This window comes from Protopterus annectens, chromosome 17.part0 (genome assembly GCF_019279795.1).
Source record: "Protopterus annectens isolate FY-2018-M chromosome 17.part0, PAN1.0, whole genome shotgun sequence".
In the NCBI taxonomy this organism is placed as follows: Eukaryota; Metazoa; Chordata; order Ceratodontiformes; family Protopteridae; genus Protopterus; species Protopterus annectens.
The window spans coordinates 376234149-376261064 of record NC_056751.1 but is presented as its reverse complement, the minus strand read 5'-3'; the positions used below and the strand labels follow the sequence as shown (position 1 = coordinate 376261064).

The window sequence follows — 26916 nt, the reverse complement described above, 5'->3', positions numbered from 1 at the left end:
TTTGTATTATCTTTCTATTATGTTTTTTATCAAATATGCACTGCCACTAAAACTGGTTGCAAAGACTCTATTATATCCCAAACTCGTATTATTTGTATCACCATGTCCATTATTGAAATCTAAACTTCCACCCAAGATTGGCCTATATTGGTCTTTTCTACCTTGTGTAACTTCTGCATAAATGTTAGATATCAATTCACTGGATAACCACGTTCCAAAAACATGTATTTCAATTTTGCACATTCCTGTTCGAATTCGACATCCACTGATGTCATGCAAATGGCCCTTACATAATGGTCTTTGACAATACCCTTCTTTTAAAAAACAGGTGTGCACTTGAAAAGTGGATGTATGTATTGGAAAAAGTGTTTTTTCTGTGTATGGCAGATTTGAAACCTTCTTCAAATTTGCTTAAGGATACATCTAAATAACTGTCATTGTCTTGGGAAATTTGGTAGGTAAACTTGAAAAAATGGGTGGTTGAGCTGAGATATTGAAAAAACTCTTCAAAAAGTTGCATATCTCCCACCCAAAAAATGCAGATGTTGTCCAAAAATCTGGTATATAAATTCCAGTATTTTTGGTATGTACAGTTATACACAAACATTTCTTCCCAGACTGAGACAACAATATCTGCAAAAATGGGGGCACAACTGGCCGCCATAGCTACTCCTGTTTCTTGTCTGAAGTACTCGCCTTCAAAATATATATAATTGTTTTTGAGTACTAATTCAGCTAATTCCAGACATAGAAATATCTCATTTTCTATAATGTTTGGTTTAGTCCTGAGTGCTTCCTCTAACCAAGCCAATCCAGTGTCACGAGGAATCACGGAAAACAAGTCTATAACATTGACTGAAGCAAATTTGAGTTGTGGAGAGAAAAATGTTCTGTTTTTACCATACTTAAAAATTCCCATGAATCCTTTAGCATATATGTTTGTCTTCCCCACAGTTTCTTGAGTTTCCAGTCAAAAAGTTTGGACAAGGGAGCAATTTTTGCACCTTCTGAAGAAACGATAGGTCTAAGGGAGGGATTTACTACACTCTTGTGAATTTTGGGTACCCTGAATATGGATGGTACCCTGGGTATATTATTTGTAAGATAATTGTATGTATCAAAGTCTATGACTCCCTGATCAAATAGATCCTTGAGTGCCAGATCTATTTTTTATATGATATATTTATTTCATTGATAGAGACTTTGCTATATCTACTGGTGTCATTCAAAATTATGTTCATTTTCCCTTCATACATTATCTTGTCCATAAGGACAATACCCCAACCCTTGTCCATAACTCAAAGCTGTGGGTTGGAACATAACTGTGTCAATAATTCTCTTTGTTCGCGTTTCAAGTTAGGATATATCATGTTCTTGGGTATTTGTTTCCTAATTTCACTCTCAATCACATTTTCCAAATTTTTCAATTGGGGGTGAAGAGGTGGATTGAAAATACTTTCTTTCTTTGGTATATTAGATTGTACAACAGAAGATTGATCATCAAACATGTTTTCTATGTTTAACCTTCTGATAAACATTTTTAAATCAAAAATTACTTGTATAAAGTTACTATTGATCAGTGGAACAAATTTGAAGCCTTGGATAAATAAATAAAAAAAAACTTGTAGTAACTTCTATGCCACTGTAATTAAAAATATGAAAACCTGACATGCTGACTATGTGTGTATTTTCGTTTACATTTTGATAACAAATGTTGTTCAGTGCTGGTATCTGTAACCTCTCTGCCGCCCTCCCCCCTGATAGTGACCTCCCCTGTAAAAATGGTTGTAGTTGTAATTCTTATTCTGCAACCTCTCAGACCTGCGTGGGCCTGCTTCTTGTTGGTCATCATAATTGATTTCCCTTTCAGACATATTGGAATTGTTGTAACCCTGTCCGTAGTGTTTAGTTTGTTGTCCCTCCAAGGTTATGTTACTATTCTTAGTGTGGGTCTGCCCAAAATATTTGGGTTGAGGGTATTGTTTTCCCTCCCTATATTCTTTCAAATCTCTATCTATTTTCTTATATTTTCTACATTAAATCTCATCACATTTCTTGCCCATAATGCCCCTTAATTCAAACTATTTGTTATTTTCAGTTTGCACTTGAAACAGCAAATCATTAGTAATACATTCATTATACAAATCAATATGCTCCTGTAACATAGACATTTCCCTTTGATTATTCTTAATGATAGCTTTTAAGATTTCAAAACCACAATTGTCAAAAATAGTTAAACGTTCTTTATGAAATTCACTTCCGACTTCAACATTATTGGGGTATTTATATAAGCAAAGTCCTTTAGGTACAACACCTAATTTTATGCATTCGTGAAGATAGTCACTGTCAATAGGAAAAGATTTGTACCTTAGTAAAGCACCATGCAATTTGTTCAGATTCTCGTTATAACTCTCCAGGGGCAAATCTGATACAATCCTGGCCCCTGGTTTATAAAATAAAGGTTTGTCTTACAGCCACTTTGAGAAGTCTGCCACTGGCATATTGTTTGTATTGCTGTCCCCAGAGGGTCTCCTGGCTGAATTAGTATTATCTTGGTTCCGTAGAACCATAGGTGTAGAATGAAAGTTTTGTGTGTGTGAACATCCATTTCCTGTGCGTTCGCACCCAAGGAAATTCCTTCCGCTTGTTGCCGTGGTCCATTCCCCATTGTTGAACAATGCCTCTTGGTTACCAGGCAAACGGGTGTTAGAAAGAAGAACCATAAGACCCTGGCTAAGAGGAGTCAATAATTCCACGAATTGGGTCAATTGACCCACTATTTTTTGAAATTCATCCACCTCGGTTCCTTTTGGACCTTCCATTGCTGGGTGGTTGGTTCGGTTTCCTTCAACCTCCATAAAAACCACAACAAAAAAATGAGGAGCAAGTCCAGAATAAAAAACAGGAACCCAAATGCTGGACTAGAAGGAAGGAAAACCAAACTACTCGTGGATACTTGTAAAACAAATTCCTGACTTTAATGGTATTAATGCAAACAGAATACAAGCATAGCATTTTTGTCTGGATACAGATCAGACTTCTTCAGATACATTTGTATTGAATAATAAGCCATTATATATACACACCAATTGTAAAACATCTCACTCATAATTAATTAATTAATTTGATGTTAGCTGATTACTGCTTTAAAGGAATACCTTGACAATAAATGCTAGTAACTAGGTGTGTTAAATAAGGAAAAAAAATTTTCTTCTTAAAAATATAAATATTTGATTTGTTTAAATAAATTGTTATAATACTCCAAAAAACATTAGATTACTAAACATTTGATTGATAAAATATGAAGTTAAAAACTTGATTTAAAAGACAATTGATGAACAAATATTGTGGCCAAATGCAATTATTACAATTTGGCTAATCTAAGTTTTAATAATGGTGTAAGGGAAATGCTGTCGTTTAAACCTGGAGGTCTATTCGCCTCCAAGAAAACCTGCCAATATGCTTCTCTGTATGCCAACTTTGATTCCCAAGGTCCACCCCTGGGATCTTTTTGTACTGTTTCAATTACAAAAAAGCAATAATTTGCTTTGGGGCATGACAGGGAATGTCTATATAAAGCATTATGGTGATTCCTATTATTTATACTGTTCATATGTTTGTATATTCTACGCTTTAATTGTCTTTCGGTTTTGCCCACATAAAAACTTTTGCAGCCCTTACAGCAAACCAAATAGACCAATTCTAAGCTATTACAGTGGAATAACTGTGGGAGTACAATACTTTGTTCCTCGAAGCTATTGTAATGTGTTCATTGTGTATAATGTAAGAACACTGATTGTAAGCCCCACACTTGTATGTACCTTTCCTTTTTTGTGAAAAAACATTGCTATAATTAGCCGTTTCTAACAAGTTTTTAATGTTTTATCCTTTTCTGAACACTACTTTAATAGGTTTGTCCTTAAGGTTAGGTACATCTGTAAATTCTGAGAACTTTTTGTATTATCTTTCTATTATGTTTTTTATCAAATATGCACTGCCACTAAAATTGCTTGCAAAGACTCTATTATATCCCAAACGCGTATTATTTGTATCACCATGTCCATTATTGAAATCTAAACTTCCACCCAAGATTGGCCTATATTTGTCTTTTCTACGTTGTGTAACTTCTGTATAAATGTTAGATATCAATTCACTGGGATAACCACGTTCCAAAAACATATATTTCAATTTTGCAGATTCCTGTTCGAAGTCGACATCCGCTGATGTCATGCGACTGGTCCTTGACAATACCCTTCTTTTGATAAAATGGGTGTGCACTTGAAAAGTGGATGTATGTATTGGAAAAAGTGTTTTTTCTGTGTATGGTAGATTTGAAACCTTCTTCAAATTTGCTTAAGGATACATCCAAATAATTGACACTGTCTTGGGAAATTTGATAGGTAAACTTGAAAAAATGGGTGGTTGAGTTGAGATATTGAAAAAAACTCTTCAAAAAGTTGTATATCTCCCACCCAAAAAATGCAGATGTCATCCAAAAATCTGGTATATAAATTCCAGTATTTTTGGTATGTACAGTTATTCACAAACTTTTCTTCCCGGACTGAGACGACAATATCTGCAAAAATGGATGCACAACTGGCCACAATAGCTACTCCTGTTTCTTGTCTGAAGTACTCGCCTGCAAAATATATATAATTGTTTTTGAGTACTAATTCAGCTAATTCCAGACATAGAAATATCTCATTTTCTATAATGTTTGGTTTAGTCCTGAGTGCTTTCTCTAACCAAGCCAATCCAGTGTCATGAGGAATCACGGAAAACAAGTCTATAACATCGACTGTAGCAAATTTGAGTTGTGGAGAGAAAAATGTTCTGTTTTTACCATACTTAAAAATTCCCATGAATCCTTTAGCATATATGTTTGTCTTCCCCACAGTTTCTTGAGTTTCCAGTCCAAAAATTTGGAAAAGGGAGCAATTTTTGCACCTTCTGAAGAAAGTATATGTCTAAGGGAGGGATTTTCTACACTCATGTGAATTTTGGGTACCCTAAATATGGATGGTACCATGGGTATATTATTTGTAAGATAATTGTATGTATTAAAGTCTATGACTCCCTTTTCAAATAGATCCTTGAGTGTCAGATCTATTTTTTTATATGATATATTTATTTCATTGATAGAGACTTTGCTATATCTACTGGTGTCATTCAAAATGATGCTCATTTTCCCTTCATACATTATCTTGTCCATAAGGACAATACCCCCACCCTTGTCCATAACTCAAAGCTGTGGGTTGGAACATAACTGTGTCAATAATTCTCTTTGTTCACGTTTCAAGTTAGAATATATCCTGTTGTTGGGTATTTGTTTCCTAATTTCACTCTCAATCACATTTTCCAAATTTTTCAATTGGGGGTGAAGAGGCGGATTGAAAACACTTTCTTTCTTTAGTATATTAGATTGTACAACATAAGGTTGATCACCAAACATGTTTTCTAGGTTTAACCTTCTGATAAACATTTTTAAATCAAAAATTGCTTGTGTCAAGTTACTATTGATCAGTGGAACAAATGTGAAGCCCTGGATAAATAAATAAATAAAAACTTGCAGTAACTTCTATGCACTGTAATTAAAAATATGAAAACCTGACATGCTGATTATTTGTTTATTTTTGTTTACATTTTGGTAACAAATGTTGTTCAATGCTGGTATCTGTAACCTCTCTGCCACCCTCCCCCCTGATAGTAACCTCCCCTGTAAAAATGGTTGTAGTTGTAATTCTTATTCCGCAACCTCTCAGACCTGCGTGGGCCTGCTTCCTGTTGGTCATCATAATTGATTTCCCTTTCAGACATATTGGAATTGTTGTAACCCTGTCCGTAGTGTTTAGCTTGTTGTCCCTCCAAGGGTGTGTTACTATTCTTAGTGTGGGTCTGCCCAAAATATTTGGGTTGAGGGTATTGTTTTCCCTCCCTATATTCTTTCAAATCTCTATCTATTTTCTTATATTTTCTACATAAAATCTCATCACATTTTTTGTTTATAATGCCCCTTAATTCAAAATATTTGTTATTTTCAGTTTGCACTTGAAACAGCAAATCATTAGTAATACATTTGTTATACAAATCAATATGCTCCTGTAACATTGACATTTCCCATTGATTATTCTTAATGATAGCTTTTAAGATTTCAAAACCACAATTGTCAAAAATAGTTAAAAGTTCTTTATGAAATTCACTTCCGACTTTGACATTATTGGGGTATTTATATAAGCAAAGTCCTTTAGGTACAACACCTAATTTTATGCATTTGTGAAGATAGTCACTGTCAATAGGAAAAGATTTGTACCTTAGTAAAGCACCATGCAATTTGTTCAGATTCTCGTTATAACTCTCCAGGGGTAAATCCGATATAATCCTGGCCCCTGGTTTACGAAATAACGGTTTGTCTTACAGCCACTTTGAGAAGTCTGCCACTGGCATATTGTTTGTATTGCTGTCCCCAGAGGGTCTCCTGGCTGAATTAGTATTATCTTGGTTCCGTAGAACCGTAGGTGTAGAATGAAAGTTTTGTGTGTGAACATCTGTTTCCTGTGTGTTCGCACCCAAGGAAATTCCTTCCACTTGTTGCCTTGGTCCGTTCCCCTTGTTGAACAATGCCTCTTGGTTACCAGGCAAATGGGTGTTAGAAAGAAGAACCATAAGACCCTGGCTAAGAGGAGTCAATAATTCCACGAGTTGGGTCAATTGACCCATTATTTTTCGAAATTCACCCACCTCGGTTCCTTTTGGACCTTCCATTGCCAGGTGGTCGGTTCGATTTCCTACAACCTACATAAAAACCACAACAAAAGAATGAGGAGCAAGTCCAGAACAATAAACAGGAGCTACTGTTCATATGTTCGTATATTCTACACTTTAATTGTCTTTCGGTTTTGCCCACGTAAAAGCTTTCACAGCCCTTACAGCAAACCAAATAGATTTCAATAATGGACATGGTGATACAAATAATATGAGTTTGGGATATAATAGAGTCTTTGCAACCAATTTTAGTGGCAGTGCATATTTGATAAAAAACATAATAGAAAGAGAATACAAAAAGTTCTCAGAATTTACAGGTTTACCTAACCTTAAGGACAAACCTATTAAAGTAGTGTTCAGAAAAGGACAAAGCATTAAAAACTTGTTAGAAACAGCTAATTATAGCAATGTTTTTTCACAAAAAAGGAAAGGTACATACCTTGGCTTGCAATCAGTGTTCTTACATTATACACAATGAACACGTTACAATAGCTTCAAGGAACAAAGTATTGTACTCCCACGGTTATTCCAACTGTAATAGTTCAGGATTTGTCTATTTGGTTTGCTGTAAGGGCTGCGAAAGTTTTTACGTGGGCAAAACGGAAAGACAATTAAAGCGTAGAATATACGAACATATGAACAGTATAAATAATAGGAATCACCATAATGCTTTATATAGACATTCCTTGTCATGTCCCAAAGCAAATTATTGCTTTTTTGTAATTGAAACAGTGCAAAAAGATCCCAGGGGTGGACCTTGAGAATCAAAGTTGGCATACAGAGAAGCATACTGGCAGGTTTTCCTGGAGGCGAATAGACCTCCAGGTTTAAACGACAGCATTTCCCTTACACCATTATTAAAACTTAGATTAGCCAAATTGTAATAATTTCATTTGGCCACAATATTTGTTCATCAATTGTCTTTTAAATCAAGTTTTTAACTTCATACTTTATCAATCAAATGTTTAGTAATCTAATGTGTTTTGGAGTATTATAACAATTTATTTAAACAAGTCAAATATTTATATTTTTAAGAAGAATTTTTTCTTTCCTTATTTAATACACTAGTTGCTTGCATTTATTATAGGTTCATAGGTTCATAGGTTCATACTAGGCTATCTGCCCTAGGGCATTTATAAGCCTAGCCAGAGTGTGTTTGGCTTTCGCCACCCATTTTAAATGAATTTTGCTATGCCCTTTTTCGAGGTTAGTATACTGTGCCTCTGTCTAACAGTGACACAGAAGTGATACCCGGGGTAAACCTACTATCTCCCATCCACTCATCAAGATTCCTCTTGAAGAGAGTCAATTAGGGACTCTGCCTAACCTGGACTGGGATTTTATTCCAGAGTGAAGGGAGCCTCTGGGTTATGAATCTGTCCCTCCAGCATGTCCTATTTATTTCAGTGCTGAGGTTCAAGTCTCTCGAGCACGTAGCTTGATGGGATTTGGATTTTCTGAGGTGCAGCATGTCCATTAATTCCAGGTTGGACATGGCTTTATACGTCAGGTCAAATATTATATAAATATTATATTAAGGTTATATTGTCAAGGTATTCCTTTAAAGCAGTAATCAGCTAACATCAAATTAATTAATAAATTATGAGTGAGATGTTTTACAATTGGTGTGTATATATATATTGGTTTATTATTCAATACAAATGTATCTGAAGAAGTCTGATCTGTATCCAGACGAAAATGCTGTGCTTGTATTCTGTTTGCATTAATACCATTAAAGTCAGGAATTTGTTTTACAAGTATCCACGAGTAGTTTGGTTTTCCTTCCTTCTAGTCCAGCATTTGGGTTCCTGTTTTTTAAGTCTGCAACATCACACTTCAGTGTTTTCCATTTTGCCCACTGGCCCCATGTAACTAAGCTACACTACAAAAATGCAGCAGAACAACTCACCAGTGACTTTTGTCATGCTACTAACATATAACAAATGGATCACGAATGGAGCTACAATCTGTCACCACTTGAGGTCCTTCAATACCATTAGGGCTGTAATGTTTGAAGATCTACTCTAAGCCTACACACTTATTTTCCACTGCAGAGGATGTTGCATTTCTAGAGAAAAGTCTATGACTAATGTACTCTACAGAAGTATCATTCATCTACTGATAGACTCAGTACTTCACACAATGTGGTCTAAACTTTTACATGATCTAGAAACTCATGGATGCAATCAGGTCTAGTTAAAATGGCTACATTAAAGGTATCTTTAAACCTTTGAAATGCCTGTCAGAAGTGTGGATCTAAACTACATTCTTTGGATTGCTTATCGCAGTAATTGTCCACCCTCAGCCACCTGCACTAGCAAGATAGTTGTGGACTGCACCCCTCCGAAAGGAGTGCAGCAGAGTAAATACAACATCTAGCCCTGCAAACCTTACAGACTTTTCTTTTTTACTCATTGTAAGGGGAAATTACTTATTCATTCTGTTATCCTAATCATGCACTGTTCAAAATTGTACCATAATTAATGTCTCTTCGCTGCTTGGCCAGTATTTAGCGGTCTGCTTTTTGGCTGTTTTGCAGAAATAGAATAGTCATGAACTGCACTCCCTCTCCCAAGACTGCAACAAAGTAAATACAACATCACCCCTGCAAAGCTTACAGATGTGTCTTTTTACTCAGTGTAAGGGGAAATTACTTATTCATTCTGTTATGCTAATCATGCTCTGTTCAAAATGGTACCAAGTTTAATGTCTCTTCTCTGCTTGGCCGATACTTAGTGGTCTGCTTTTTGGCTATTTTTCATCACTAAAATGAAAAATATCCTCAACTGTCCCTTCGTTTTTCCATCCCCTTCCCTCTCTAATTAATGATGTACAGCCTGCTCTTGTTGGCAGCCTGCACTTTCTTAACTGGTCTTTCCACCTTCTGCCTTTGTGAATCTCCATCTTTGCCGATGTAGATCATTCTATGTTGCTTCGCTTTTTCACTTTTCCATGCTCTGAAGTTTCACTGATAACTACTAGCTGTATGATTATTATTATTATTATTATTATATCTTTCTACCCTTGTTGTTTTTAGTCCACTACTTTTACTATTACATAGTCTTAAGATTTACTTTTGCACTTAACACTAGTAAGAACCATACCTCTCAACTGTTCAGATTTTTGCTTCATATTTTTGGTGTGTTCCTCATAAAAGTTGGGGTTTTCTGGATTTTTGTGATAAATCACTGATGATTGAACTCACTAAATAATGACAGGTATTTGAGTTTCAGACTTCATATCCTTCAGAAAATGTGTGGTAACACAAGACCTTTTATTCTAACAACTTTCTAAGTTTATGAGAGGAATATTTAAAATGTGTACCTATTTTTGGGGCTTTGTCTCCCCATTAATTTTGGCTTTCTCCATATTTTATGTGTTAAGAGGTTGAGAGGTATGGAAAGCACCCTTAGTTACTAGCATGCAAACTCTAGCAGTGCCAGCTTATTGATTGTTTTTGGCCATGCACTGACCCTAACGGGCTGAACTCGTTCCATTCACCCTCACCTAGTTCAGACTCACTTTGCTCCCCTCTCATTAATATGAACAAGGAAAACATCAGCACAGGAGTCATTAATATCGACTACCTACTTATCAATTCGGACTGTGCCACACTGTCCATCAGTCTCTTTGTTTTAACCAAAATTATCACTACTGCTACTCTAATAGACAAATGCAGTAATAAGGAGTCTAAATTAGACTGGATGCTCACCACCACCCTCAAAAAAAAATAACACTGCTGGCTGTCTACCTGACGTCATAGGTGACCATATATTGACCTTTGAAGTGAGACAATCTAGTTACGCACATAAACACATAATCTATAATAATGTGCATGGACTCTCCTCCTTCAATAATGACATCTTCATTAGCTACCTCAACAAATATAACTGAGGTATTCTAAAATACTTTCTACAGGATGACGCCATGATTCACTTTAATGACACATTCCTTAATATACAAAACAAACTTGCCTCCATCAGATCAAAACAAATCAAATCCAGCCCCAACAAATTGCTCCCAAAATAAATCAAGTAACTCATGCTATACATAGACAAAGCTTGGAAAGCATGGTCTATGGACAAACTACCAAAAAAATGACAATATTTTAGACAGATTAGGACCATTTCTTAACAAAAAAAAAAAAATCAAATCAGACAAAACTAAATATTTTCCAAGTTCCCAGACAACTACCAACAGAACACTAAGCTTTTTTTTGAATGCAGTCAAAAGACTATTACACCCAGGCCAAACTAAAAGCCTTTCACCAGCTACCAACAACAACTCTGTCCCTATAGCTACCCAATTCAATACACATTTCTTACTCTCTGTCCTCTCCCTACTTAACAATAAACCACCCAACAGGCTCACTATCTCAAACAGTACTAGCCACCACCAAACTCCTTTCTCCCTCCAACCACTATCTAACTCTTCTATCAAAAGCACCTCCTAAAACTAAAAAATTCCACACCAGCTGCTGACAGCTTTCCACCAGAACATCTCAGAATCATACCCTGTATCTACACTCACAAACTGATTAGTTATAGAAAGCTATGTTCCTGCCATCTGGAAAACATCCCACATCATACCTACACATATAAGTGGGAACATCCACTGACCTCTCCAATTACTGACCTATAGCCATTTTACCTTCACTCTCCAAAATATTAGAAAAATGCATTCATTCCAAACTACTTTCCCATCTTCACAAAAACAATCTCCTCTCCAACACTCAACATAGTTTCCAGCCTCACCGCAGCACTACTACTGCTCTGCTCAGTTTTACCAGTATCATAAACTTTAACAGAAACACCAGGAACCAAGTGTCCTCCCTCTTCATAGACATGTCAAAATCATTTGACACAGTTTCTCATCAGTGCATGCTCTATGAACTATTCTCTCTGTGACTCTCCCATTCATCTGTAGCTGTTTCCACATCTATCTTACCAACACATTCCAGGCTGTAAAATGTAAATGAGATCTCTCCCTCTTTCTGTCTGTCTGTATTTGTTGGTGTACCTCATGGATCTGTTCTAGGCTCTTTACTAGCCAATGCATTCACTAATAATTTTCACAACGCTACCAAAAAGCCTCCACTATACAATATGCAGATGGTGTCATACTCATACACTCTGCACAAAATTTGCTACTACCCCACAAGATGACACAAGATTCCTTTTCCTCAGATGAGATCTAGCTAGATGACTATCAACTTCTATTAAATGTAATAAAAACAAATTAATGCTGTTTTTACCAAAATCTCAGTCAGCGCAGAAACAATCTTTGAACATCACATCAGCAAATAATACCTCAGTTGAAACAGTCTCCAACACAAAGCTTCTTAGTTTTTTAATTGATGATAACTTAAAATATGATCAACACATCACTCAAGCCATCAAGAAAACTCACCAAAAATTGGGCTTCCTGTTCGGAAATAAACCCTTTCTCACTGACTACTCTAGGAATTCTTGAGCAACATATTATCTTCTCCCTTCACTTCTCTCTGCAGCACCCAGCCTAACTAACCTTCACTCCACCTTAAAAAATAAACTAGAGGTATGCTACAATAAAATTGCTAAGGTTGCATCCAGCTTACCAAACTGTTCACACTACTGACTAGCACTGAAGCACCTACACTGTCTCAAACTACCAAATTACCTTACCTATTCCCAACTGCTTAGTGCCACAAAAAAAAAAATTACAAACCCAACACCTGCCCATCAATACAAGACATCCTCAAACATGACTTCCCTCCTAGGAATCTCTGTTCACAGAACAAATATCTCTTGAACAGGACCAAGACTCATAAAAGTGCAGGCAACTCACTTTACTCAATAATCAAATGATGCTGCTAAGCACTGTTATTCCAACCCACCCACCCTAAAAACAAGACAACATTACCACACATTTCAAAGACAACCTAAAACAACACCAACCTTCCTCATGTTAATCCGCCATTGCCAATCTCTCTATGAATCACCCTGATTCCTTCACCTTTCTTGCTCCATCTCTCTCTCTCTCTCTTTTATCCCCACTACTGCTCCTCCAACTAACCTATACCCTTACTCCTCTCCTACTAATGAACCTTCCTTACCCACCTCATCATCTTACCTATATACTGTTATCTCAACCTCTCCACTATTAGAACTTTTTCTGCTTATGTTTTTCTTGATTATTTATGCTTGTACAATTCTTCCTCCTCTGTTTTCTGTTCCTAATCTAATGACATCCCACCTCATTAATGTCAAAATACATATACTGAACCTATGTCCATTACCATTGCTCTTGTATCTCCAGCTATTACTTGTTGACATGTCTTTGATCTATGTAAAATAAAATAACTTTGAAAGTACAAAGTAAATGTCTTTACTATTTGTTTCAATACTATCTGCAAAATAATGCTTAAAATGATTAAGTTTTACTGTCGTTCACTGACAATATGTATTTTATGTGGAGCTTTTCTCCTGGGCCTCCTCTGAAAATGGGACTAGTGCCCAGTTGGACTTTCCCAGTAAACAAAAGACAATAAATATATAAATAATAAATAAATAAATTGGTGCGGTTTGGATCATGGGTGTCCACTGAATTACATATTTTTTCTATAATACTCTATTACCCCAAGAAATGTTTTCTCTTTCTTTTTGGTTACATGACTATGCCATACCTAAATGCCCTCTACTGCAAGTACCTTCCTGCTGCCAAAGGTAAACCATGTCAGTTGCCCCCAACTGTTAGCATACAGCCTTCACTGCCAAGCCCACTCATGACCAGCTAATCTCCTCTGTGGTATGCTAGGCAACCCTCCTAAAGAACTACTGTGAAATGAAACCATAACTGAGTACTACCTCAATGGTATATTTCAAAGAATTCTGGTTACAAGCCATAGACTTTTGTTTGTTTGAACTATGTTCACTAAACTCAGAGTGAAATATAAGTTTTAATTGCTGCTGTTAATCTGTACTGTGGAAAACTCAGTGATCATCTTCTCTTTATCAAACTATAGATGACAGAAGCAGAAACTTGATTTTGATGGTGAAGTAAATGAAACAATTTTAAACCATATTTTAAAAGAATTGCATGGAAAGCAGTAGTAGAATGGCAAATGCTCCTGAATTGTCTAAAAAGATTATATGAAACTGCTGAAAGGTTGTTTATCAAAATAAGTGTATAGTGAATTGCTGAGAGGTTGCCTACCAAAGATTTGCACAGCAAATGTACCAATGCTGTTGAAAGAAATGCACTGTGGAAAAAGTTCTTACAGCACGAAGCACGTGCTCAATGATACAAGTGAATCAAATTACTGAAGTTGATAGTGAGTATTGCAAAGCTATACTGAATTTTCAAACTGCAAAAAGTAGCTTACAGGAATTTAATGTAGAAGTAAAACCAATTAATTGTGAAGTACTGAGATTTCAAATTGCCTGTAACTTTGGAAAAGCTGTTGAAAATTTCCAAAATTAAAGAAAGTCTTGCCAATATAAGCAAAGCATGGAATAGTAATGTATTCCCAAAAAGTGATACAGTAACTCATGTACAGAATACTAGAAAATACTTCTGCAATGAAAACTTAGTGTTTAGAAACAATGGCTTACTATGGAAAACTATCGCACTGTCTTCCATAAAAAAATACTTCAGACAATTCTGAAATCCATACACTGGAAAATCTCTCCCTCAGCACTGCACTCCAGGCACAGACTTTCAAAAATAACTGACTTGGCATTATAGACCAGGCAAAAATAGTCTATTAATAGTCTATGAGAAACCAAATAAGATGACAGTTCCTGAAGCCTTTCAGAAAACATCAGGTTATCCAACCTTCTGTATTTCTCCAGAAAGGAAGCACATCACATTTTAAATTCTTTCATATGGTTTGTTTGATGGCCACAGATCACAGCACTGCATTAATAACAGGTCAGATTGGGGGTTCCAGCATGGCGCATTTGAGTTAATGGCACTATTTTTAGCTCCTCACATCAAGACCATTTATAAAGTAAGACTAAACACGTCTTAACACTAAAATGGGACTATTTTTAGCTCCTCACATCAAAACCATTTATAAAGTAAGACTAAACACTTTTTAACGCTAAAATGGGACCAGCAATAGTTAAATGTATGAAATAAACCACTGACAAGTCTGATATGTAAAGCTATGGAGCACATCATCATGGACCTGATTAACAAAGATATAGGAAATCTCCAAACTCTAAACCCTATACAATTTGGTTTTGTGAAAGGGAGATCATGTCTGCTCTACTTGGTTGACTTATTTGAGTCAGTCACCAGGGCTGTGGATGAAGGTAAGGAAGTGCATACAGCCTACCTTGATCTGGCCAAGGCATTTGATACCATTCCTCATTCAGGAATTATTGATAAACTCACCAAACTAGGCATCAACCCCTATATCACTAGTTGGGTTGCAAATTGGATCACAGATAGAACACACAGTGTGAAAGTAGCATACTCCAAGTCAGACTGCTGACCAGTCATGAGTGGAGTCCCACAGGGATGGGTCCTGGGTCATCTCCTGCTCAGCATCTACTTCTCAGGCATCCAGGCCAACACAAAGGGACTCTGGCTGACCAGGTTCACAGATGACTGCAAGTTGGGAGCCATTATTAACTCCACACGTGATGCAGATATCCTATAGAAAGGCTTCACTGAGACCAATGACTGGTGTCAAAACTATGGCCTTAAGCTTAACGCCAAAAAATGCATCATCATCCCCTTTGGGAAAAACTCAGTTCCCACTAATTACCACATCGATGGGAGCCCACTGAACACTGAAGGTGTTATAAGAGATCTGGGGATGCAGGTTGACAGCAACCTCACCTTCAACCACCACACTGCCACTGTGGTCAGCAAGTCCTTCTATGTGACACATCTCATTACCAATGGTTTTGCATCCAAGAAGAAAGAGGTCATTGTTTCCCTCTACTCTTTCCTAATTAGGCCAATCATTGAGTACAATGCCCCATTTGGCATGTACCTCACTAGACACCTGCAAAAACTGGGGAGGCAGCAAAAGTACCTCACAAAGAGGATCCTAGGCCTTAATCACTTGTCCTATATGGACAGACTCAACAAAATCCAACTATTCTCTGTCTCCTATTGCCTGTGTAGAGGCAATCTCTGCTTGACTTACAAAGCCATATCTGCTCCAGCTCTGTTAGAAATGTTACATCTAAAGAAATCCCAATCCCTCCGAACCACACACTTGAGAGACCTCAACCCCATTACCACAATCAACAAAACATGCTGGAGGGACAGGTTCCTCACCCAGAGACTGCCCATGCTCTGAAATAGACTTCCCATACATGTCAAGCACAGCACCTCACTGTCCCTCTTCAAGAGAAATCTTGATGCGTGGATGGTTAATAGAAGGTTCACCCTGGGGATCACTCCAGTGGCCCTTCTTGATAGAGGCACTGGTAACTAAAGTCGGGGGCAAGATGCCAGGGCACTTCTATGGGCTAGGCTTGTAAAGACTCCAGGGCCATTAGCCTATTACACACCTATGAACCTAAAACCAGCTATATAGCATTCAAAATGGAAAAAAAATCAAATCAGCTAGAAATTGTGCTTTTTTCCACAGAATGTGAATCATACCCAAAGACCATTCAGAAAGAGAAAAAATATGATTTGAGTATTGATTCTGATGAAAATAAGCAGCAAACCACTGAAGATAAGCAACAAATCAGAAGACTATATAAAATCAAACAGTGACAGACTTAAAGAAATAAAAAGAAAATGTGCTTTCTTGTCAGTCAGAGACATTGCAGTCACTTACAGAACACATGACCAAAACTAGGTTAAAATTTGTTACAGTAGAGGCAAAGCAAGGGGAACGTCAGGTGAAAAATGAAAGAATTTGAAGACATTTCCAGAAGAGAGATTCTGCACTTTACAGGTATACCAGAAAAGCCAGAAGGAAATAACTGCTTGACCTTTATGAACAATTGGTTCAAAATTGTCAAGCTTACATTTCTTACCATTAAAATTAAAGATGTGATACAATGTCAGTCTCTCTGTATGCATAAATAAAAATATTTTCTATGGTGGTGATGTAATTCTAAATTCTACCATCTGATTTTTTTTAAACAGAAGCATACACCTTTCTTATAGTGTCTCTCTTTCTTGATCTTTCTTTTTCTGACATCTGCATCCAATATTTAAGTATCCAAACTGTGCACTAAGATAAATCCTAACACACACCTTTATTTATAATCAGTAAATAAATGTTAATCTTCAATAAAGTTATGGGGGTCTGCTTGTCAAATTAACCACAAATGCAATAGTGTGATATTTATTGATATTTTGGGACAAGACTTTCAGAGCACTCTTCTTTTGGATCTATTTAATAAAGTCTGAAGTGTCATTACACAATTATGCCACAAAAGTGATTTCATGTTTGTGGTATGTGAAAGGCTGGCTAAAAGTCACCTTTTACACCAGAAGTGTGTCAGGATGCATATCAGTGCATTAGGTGAGGTTCCATAGATGGCATTTTGCAAATCTGGTGTAAAATACAAAACAATTTAATAATTTGTAGAGTTACAAAGAAATGTTCATAAAATGCAGAACAATATATTTGGTAATGATGTTTTGGGGCATAGCATTCAAAATCTTCATCTCAGGGGTCCACATCATATCATCTCTATGGTCTCAGAGATTTTGTTTTGTATATCAGGTATAAAAAGGGTGTAGTTTAATAAAGCTACAAGGAAAATGTTCACCACAATAAACAAAGTCAAAACATTGGCAGATAGTAATACTTGGGGAATAAAACTGTCGGAATACTTTTCTTATGAGCCTGTGTCATGAAGTCTGAAATGTCATTGCACATTTCCTCCATGACTATGCAAACAACTTTGGAAATGAGCACAGAAGGATACTGCAACTGCTCATGACAAGCGGTCATAGGGTTGACACTTTCAAAATTGAATGCAAAGATTTATTAAAGTTACAGTGAAATGCTTACTAAATTAAATGAAGGCTTGTAACTTTAGTAGTTAGAAACACTTTCAAAACAAGGCTTTGAAAATACTCATCCTAGAAATGTATGGCATGAAACTTGTAGTCTCATTACATCATTCTGTCTTAAATGTGATTTCACATTTTCTTTGTGAAATAGCAGTTTCAAACAAAATTGCACAATGACAGTGGTAATATGGAGGAGATATATTGATGCTGCTTTTAAAATGTGATCCCAAATTATTAAGCTATGGCGATTTGTTCAAGGTACTAAAGGTAATAAAAGAAAGAAGACTTAAAATTCATGAGAGCAGTAGCAGTGGGCTCCAATGTGTGTGTGTGTGTGTGTGTGTGTGTGTGTGTGTGTGTGTGTGTGTGTGTGTGTGTGTGTGTGGGTTCTGCTGCAGGTTTAAGACTTACATATTCTAATGAGGAGTAGTGTATGGTCATACAATGGGAGGGTTGGAGAAAGTATAGAATATAACAAAATGCAATTTTCCTTATTATAAAAAACTAAGTGTAAGTTTAGACTGGGATGCTATACTTTTCAGCTATACTTATGGCACAATGATATTGAGTGGAGTATTAATCACACTGGAAGAACAAGAAGTTAAATATTTTTGTATATGCATTGTTCTTTCATTTAAAATTTCAGCTGAGGAAAACTCTGAAATCTGGAATTAAAGTGCACCTTGAATATTTACAAAGATGCTCATATAATCAGGGATTGCATGAAACACAGATGTTGACAAACCTGATCTCCAAATAACTTCATCAGAAGGCAAGCTTATATCTCACTAAGCTATGTTTATGATTGATTGGATTGATTTTTGGCTTTTCTAATAACTAGAATAAAGGCAAATGAGCCTATCCTGTATTTGTATTCTTTTATACAGACAAATGAGCTGTCATTTTCTTGATTTCATTTCTAAGATGTATTCTTATTTAAGGCAAAACAGCCATGCAAAGGAGAACCACTTTCTAAAATAGCGCAAATTGTAACATGGATGAATAAATGGCACAAGCATGATGAAAATAATATTTTACTGAAGATAAAAAGAAATTTGTAATCCCTAAGTATCAGAAACATTTTCAATGTCTTCTTGCAGATATCATTCTACAGACATTCTGGTGCTTGACTGATCAGCCAGCCTAAATGGCTTCCACAAATTGCACCTCATTAGCTTTGTGGAAGACAGACACTTCATAATATATAATAAATGGCTAAATGACGTACAAAATACCCTTAATTATATATTATAATTACTTGATCCTTATATAAGTATAACTTGGGGAAACACTTTAAAGGAGATGACTCATCAGACATGACTTGGCTTGTGCAGTCAGTATCAACAATTTAAACACATGAAAGGAAATGTCAGTGACTGAAATACACACTGATAAAATGTATGTATATTATACTACTGATCACACAAATGCTCGACACTCAGAATATATGACCACACAAGATCAAAGCGACAAAACATAGACTTAACAGAATGAGACTAAATCATCTTTTTTGCAGGGAGGCAAGGCCCTCACACCCCCTGCTAATTCTATACATCAACTCTGAGATTGCACTACAGTCAGGTATGGGTGAAACCTGAATCCCCATTATGCCTATATCCCTAATAAATAGCTACTGCAATATTTCACTGCCTTCCAGTTTTGATGTTTAGTGGTCGATGTTCTGAGTGTTGATCATCTGTGCAATCAATAATATAATATAGACCCAATAAAACCACATACATGATCATCTTTCTTTCTCATGTCTAACTTCAGATTTCGCATATTGCCCAGAGTGAAAAGGTAAATCTGGATGTATCGGCACAACAAATTTTGTAAGCATATTTTGGCTGCTTCTAATAATTTTTAATCTTAAATCAGAATTTTTGTCTTAGATGGAGGGAAATCCATACCTCTATCTAATACTCAAAGTATTTGATCTAACATTTGACATACCTCTCAAATGTCCATGACTTCACACAATGCTACTGATTTTTGCCTCATATTATTGACATATTCCTCATTAAATGTTGATTTTCTGATAATTCACTGAGGATTACATTCAATACTACCATTCAGTAGAATGGCATACATCTTATTGTACAAAATTGCATGTTGATTCAAAACATGTAGTTTTATAAACCTTTTTAAGTGAATCAGGGTTATATTTAAAAATAATTTTTAATTTTGGGTCTTTGTCTTATGTCTGGCTTTGTCTAAAATTCTTCTGCAAAAATATTGAGAAGTATTCATACGACTAGTATACTCAGATACTTTGTGGTAGCATGATAGTGAAATTGTGTTTTGCATTAAATGGATTTTCAAATATTACTAAGTAAATAACCCCAGATAAACAGGCATATTTAGTGAAAATAAGAGTAAATGGTGATGAGAGAGAAATAAAATTAAAAAAATTCCTTGTATATCGAAATATGACCTTATACCAATGAAGCTGTATTTCTTCATTAAATAACATATATTTTTTTACTGTGATAGATAATAGTTCAGTCTATAATGCATGCATGATGTATGGGTAATACTAAATGCATTAAATCACATCTCTGCGTCAGGTAATGCTCCATGGTATATGTATGTTGCACTAGAACCTGACAGTTTATGATTCCTTTCCTTTGTTTGAATTGCAGTTTGTAAGGGTGCCGCATGATATCAATCCTGGGACAATATTTGAGCTCCTAACAGGAGAATGGAATCTCACAGCTCCAAATCTGGTTGTTTCACTCGTTGGAGGGCAAGAAAATTTTCAAATCAAACCATGGTTACGGGACATATTAAGGAAGGGTCTGGTAAAAGCAGCACAAATAACAGGTATTTTTAATTCTATATTTATTTTTATTTGTTTTTCAGGTCGTATAAACTTTTCAGTCCATTACCTTAACGATCATTTACATTCAGCCCTTCCAGTGTCATGGTACTAATGGTTTCAGTTTCCTTCTGTATATTTATCCTATTATCATGAATATTTTTTGACATTTAATTCTGGAACTACTTCTTGCACTAGCTGAAATTTATGGTTTACCGACATAATGTTGAATTTCACAATGTCTAATAGTCATTTGGTTGAAAAACAACATCTCAACCCAAATTATTGAATTATCAAAATGTCTACAATCATTTAATTGAAAAAGCAATGAGATCAACCCTACTATTTTGCAGGGGCCCCTGCACCCTCCACACACCTCCTACTTATATATATATCAATTCCGAGATCGCACTACAGTGCAGAAATGGGCAAATTTGATACTTTCAACATTGTGTGTTTAAACTAATTTTATTTCAACATTTTGATCATCCAATATAGTGTGTTCAACCAATTCAGTTTCAACCATTTAGCATTCAACTTTATGTCGGTAAACCAAAATTTATATCAGCTTATACATTTGATGTCAGTTCATGTATCATGATGCTTCTGGTGTCCTGAAGTCAACCTCCAGAATACTTAACTCATTACATCCAAGTGATGCCTCCAAGTGCATTTGCAGTTAACTCCTACTGATGCATCTACGCGTCAAATATTGCTTGTTCATATTTGCATCAATAATTCTAAAACCATATTATGTATGGTGTTTTAAAATATTTCATCTTAAAGCTTACACAATGGCAAACTCAACTGCATTAATATTTGACTTCTGTCTAGTTCAGTTAAATAGATACTGTTGTTTTTATGATATTAATTTATACAGATATAATCTTCACATTTTTCTAAATATCTCAACAACCAAATAATGCAGACAGAAATCCTTACCCCCACATGAAAGATCTCAGCTAGATGAATAAAATGCTGCTGCCAAGTATGCGTGTAACTTGAGTGGTTGCTGAGATATTGTAAGTTGTTTGGAAAAAATGTAATAGTTACTGTGTTTACTGTGACTTATAAAATTCAGGTTAAGACCTAGAACCTAAAGAATGCTACTACTATAAAATAGTTTGTGCTGAAGGGTTTGCCATTTACACTTCTTTTTTACCGCTATGGTATCAGAGATATGAACATTTGTTTGAAGTGTGAGGGCATCATTTGATTCTCTCAAATGGCTTAGGCTCCACCTATTGGAAGTTAGAGTACAAACTTCCTGAGCTCCATTGGAGTGAATGAGTTAAAGACGAGAATCACATCTATTTCCTACCTATACAGATAAAAGGAAAGTTATACTTATTGTAATGTATGTCAAATAGATAACAATTAGTTTGTGTTGCTACTGTCCATCTATTACTTATTCTAGAGTACTTCTAACGCAGCTTTGGTCCTACAGTATCCAATAATTCACATGGTAATCTCAAGAAAACAAAAGAGATGCAGAGAAAAAGGATATTGTGCTACTTCAATATATCACAGGAGATTACTAAGCTATCAGCCTGGAGGTCATTTCAAGCCTAGCCATTTCATCCCAATGTAATACCATAGAAATGGTAGTTAATAACCAAGATTGCATTTACTAATGGCTGCCCATGTGCAGAAGGGTTGTGGGCACTATCACCAGTAAGAATTTACAGTGCCCAATCCAATCATCCAGGTTTCTTTTGAAAAGTGTCATAGAGGTGCTCTGTTTCACATAGATTAGTAGCCTATTCCAAAAATGCGGCAGTTACTGGGAGACAAATCTCTCCCTCCATGCATGCCCTATTTAAGTCCCAGGCAATATTTAGGTCCCTGGAACTGGAAGTTCTAGTCCCATTTGATTTACAAATATGCAGCAAGTTCATTAGGTTTGGGTCTGAGATTGCTCTGTAAGCCAGGTATAAGTCTCCCCTAAGAAGTCTATATGAAACAGAGTATAGTAATAGGGACTTTAGTCAGTCTGTGTAAAGCACATGCTGGAGTCCCTTGATCTTCTTTTTTAGAAACCTCTGAGGTCTCTCCAGTTGCTGCAGGTGCTTTACTGCAGGGTCTGTTGCTAGGCCACGTTTGTGGATAGGAACAACTGTTGCTGTTCTCCATTCTGCAGGAACAAAGCCAGTGGTTAGGCTATTATTAAAAAGGGTACTTAATGGTGATTGCTAGTTCATGTTTTAGCCTGTTTAGAAGACAGCCAGAGATGCCATCTGGTCCCATAGAGGCTGTGTTTTTTGCCTTGGAGAAAAGTTTGATGATCTGCTGTTCAGATATGCTTGGGGGGGGGGGTTGGGATAAGTTTGGAGGGGATAAGGGAGCAAAACTTTTGCCAGACCAATCCACTAGTAGGTTTGCTATCTCTATGGGGTCAGTGTGTGTGACACTGTTGGTCGCTAGTTCTGCACATGCTTGGTTCCTACCTTTTAGGCTATATGCATAGCTGTAAAAGGCCTTATGGTTATGGCTGTGCTTGCTAAACTTTTCTCAAAGAAGCCCTTAAAGGATTTGACAAGTTGTCTTATTTGCTTGTTAAGGCTGAGAAGGGTGCTTTTCCATTGTTGGGGCCTTGCCTTTGTTTGCTTGGACAGCAACTTTTTGTATTTATTGTAAAGTTTGCTGATGCTAGATGTCCACCATGGCAGATTGTTTTTACTTGGGGCTCTGGCTTTGATTCTTTCTGGTACAGCCGAATCTATACACTTATGCAAGTGACTGTACAGGGCTTTAGTGTAAACTTCGGTGTAGTTATCACTTCCAGCTTGGGCTGGGGCTTAGAGTGCATTTATATCTTCACCTAGGAGGTATAGTTTGCCTTGGTGAATTTTTTTTAGCCTTTGTGAGTTCTGGTGTTAGTGCCAGCTCGAAAGTGACTGATTTGCAGTCAGATTTAACTAATGAGGGTCCGAGAGTTGTGGCAGTGCATCTATTTGACATATTAGTGAGGACCAGATCTAATATGTTTGTTCCTCTTGTCGGGGTATGCACAATTTGTTCCAGGACATTTCAGTTAACAAAGTCAAGGAACTTTTGCACTAGTGAGTTAGGGCTAGAGTATGTTTCCCAGTTGATGATGGAATAATTGAAATCCCCCATAACCAGAGTGTTCAGTAATACTTTGATTGTCTCCAGTTTGGTCAAGTAGGCTTCGTGCATGTCATGACCCATGCAGGGGAATCTATCACTGCCTATGACTTGAATGGGGTTCTTACCCACTGTAACCTGAACTTGGAGTAACTTCTTGGAGTTGTCCAGTCTAACTACATAGGAGGTGAATTTTTCTCTAATATAGATAGACATACCACCTCCTTTGGTTCTCACACATTCAGTTTATGGTCTGAAGGTGTGGAAGGTATTGTAGCCTTGCAAGGCGAGGGTACTCTCTGAGGCCTTGAACAAGCTTTCTGTGAGTGCACAGACATCTACACTTTCCAGTGAGAGAAGTACTTCCAGAGGGTGCAGTTTTTGCTTTAAGCTCCTGGCGTTTAGCAACATGACCCTTATTTTGTTATGACTGGCAAATTTCATGTTGGTAAGTTTGTTTTTGAGACCTTGCCTAAAAAAAATGCACTAAGGGGAGGCAAGAGCATTTGCCAGCAGCCGAAAACCTAGATATCCCAGGTGCAAACCATCCCTGGCAAAGCAGCGAGGTTTGTTGACCATGGCTTCCCAGGCTGACAAGAACTGGATCCCCTTTGAATGACAGCAAAAACTAAGCCAGTTATTGAAATCAATCATTTTTTGTTTATATTGTGGCATCATTATAGGTGATGGTAGGATGCTGCTCAACTCTAGTGACATACCTGCCTGGGACATATATTCAGAGAGCTCAGTTATGTCTCTCTTCATATAGTCCAGTGAGGTACATCTCAGGCCATTCACTGTAGCATGAACTATGACAGAGTCATAACAGTAGTTGTTGCTGAGAGACCTGAGCGTATGCATGATTTGACAAATCCTGGTAATGGACAGGAAACTGACCATGATTTTCTCCTTGTCCAACCTGGTGAGTGGGACATCTGTGTGTCTCCCTATAGAGTTTCCAATGACAAGAAAATTTGTTTTTTGATTGTTATGCCTTATGGGTTTGGTAAGTCAGACACTGGTGTTATGGTGTTACTATGTGTCATGGGTGCTGTGGGTACAGTTTTGGTTGTAGTAGTCTTGTGTTTTGGAGGTGTCTGGTGTTTCAGTACGTTCTTTGAGAGAACTTCTGTGTATGCTGATTTTTGTGTTTGATGCATACAATGTGTATGTGTAGTGGTACTATGTGCATGAGTAGTGGTTGGTGGGTTGACAACCTCTTCAGTGTTACTGTTTTGAGTGTGAGAGAGTATGGATTCAAGATTCTTGGTGTAGATACATCTTTCACACTGTGTACTAGAGTGAGTTATTAGTAGAGGGTTGTCGGTGTACATAAGGCAATTGCTACACTGCCTTAAGAGAGCCAAGTCAACAAGGTTGGCAGGAGAAACAAGAATAGTCCAACTGTACACAATGCTAGGTTGAAGACTTATCACAAAGAGGCACATTTCAGGACCGATCAAGGAGGAGCTCAGAGGATGGATATTACCGCTAGTTTTATTTTTGTGGTAGGTTAATAGGTTACAGCTCACTATCACTATTTCTTTGCCCAGAAAAGTATTAAAGATGAGGGCTACACTAATGTGCTACAGTTGTATCTAAGGGAAAAATTGTTGAATGTATCTGTCCAGCTATGGCGCACAATTGTGCGGCAGTGCATGGTACTGCACAATGAGCAAACAAGCAGAAACTTGCTCAAACCCTGGGCTTAAATGCCATAAGCTAAAAGCTTGAAAAAAACTTTAAAAAGGTTCAAAAGGACAAATGAGGATGCTTACTCCAAGCCACAACCCAACCACCCTTCAACAGACAGGTTCCAATCAGCATACTCCTCTCACTAGAGTGCAGAAAGGCCCCTTCCAATCAAAGATGGCCTGGAAAACATGCACAGGACAAACGGCCACTACAAACAGATGCAGATGAAGAAAACCTGTATCTAGATTATGCTACAGCTACTAGCTAGCCTAGGTTAGGTGGGAAATACTAGGGAATGTTTAACACAGCAGAAAAATAGCAGTGAGACACTATATAACACCTAAAACAGTAGAAAATCAGCAAGGAGACTCTAAAGAATGTTTTAAACAGCTAACAAATCAAATATTAACAGGCACAGTAAGGCAGACAATTGCAGTACAACAGTGCAGTTTAGTACACAGTATATAAATACAGTGTAAAAGTAGGTATCAGGCAATAAAAGTGCAGTAAATAGTATAAATAAGCAAAAAAATCAGGCAACTTTCATGAACATACTTTATGTATCTGAGGCATGAAATCCAATCTACTGTTCATCTGGCTTAAACTTCTTACTCACAACGAGAGTTTTTTTTTTCTTTTTTTGTATTGCTACTCCCCTGCATCCTTCTGTAGAATAAGTAGAAAGAAATGATCACTATACTGTATCTCAATAACCATGGTCCAGATTTTAGTCTTAGACAGGTATAAGAATAAGGATTGCCACGTATATGGCTGTCATTCTTGTGATGCTAGTATAATATACCAGCTGAAAGACTAAAAAATGTAATTTGTACCAAAGCATAAGATCTATTTATGAGTAGCACCTCTCACAGATCTCATCTCTCTCCAGCTTGCTGGTCATCAGGTTTCGCTAATAATCAGTCCTTCATCTCATGGGTGAGAACAGATTATGTAAGCCATAATGTATGAAGTCATTTTTTTAAATTACTGTAATCCTACCTGTGGTGGCTGATTTGGGCACCTGTATCATAACAAGGGTGTCTTACACTCTGCCCATGGCACATCCCCTGACAGCTACCATCAATGGCTTGGAATTGCCAGACCCTTGTCCCTGGTCCTACAGAGTCATACAAGCCTCTATTACATGAGAATGACTGGTCAACTGGGACACCCGTCCCCTTCAGGACAAGTAAGCCAGTATAAGCTACTCACTCTCATCCACCCCACCCTGACTCTTCCATCACTCAAACTACTAACTGACCTAATGTCATTTTTGATGTGATGTTTTTGGGTATGTGATTCTTGTGCTTCAAAAGCTCAAACTCCCTTAGGCTATAAAGGATCAAACAAAAATAAATATACAAAATGTTCCAATAAACTTAAACTCCTACTAAAGACCCAAGGCTTTCTTTAATGTTCAGATAAGCAGTTGAGCCTTGGGTCTTGCTAAAAAGTATATATTAGATTGCACAACATACACAGATTTGTTGTGAGTGTAGAAAAGGAGTTATACCCCAAAAGGTCAAAAATCAACCATGCAAAATCTTAAATAT

The 26916-nt window shown here is 36.8% G+C and overlaps 1 protein-coding gene across 1 annotated transcript in view; it reads left to right on the top strand.

Annotated features, from left to right (window-relative positions):
• Positions 1 to 26916, top strand: part of TRPM5 (transient receptor potential cation channel subfamily M member 5) — a 749498-nt gene that overhangs the window by 32332 nt on the left and 690250 nt on the right. Inside the window, exon 3 of the mRNA XM_044058928.1 lies at positions 20385 to 20565. Within this exon, the coding sequence (XP_043914863.1) occupies positions 20385 to 20565 (181 nt within the window). The remainder of the gene's footprint in view (positions 1 to 20384; positions 20566 to 26916) is intronic.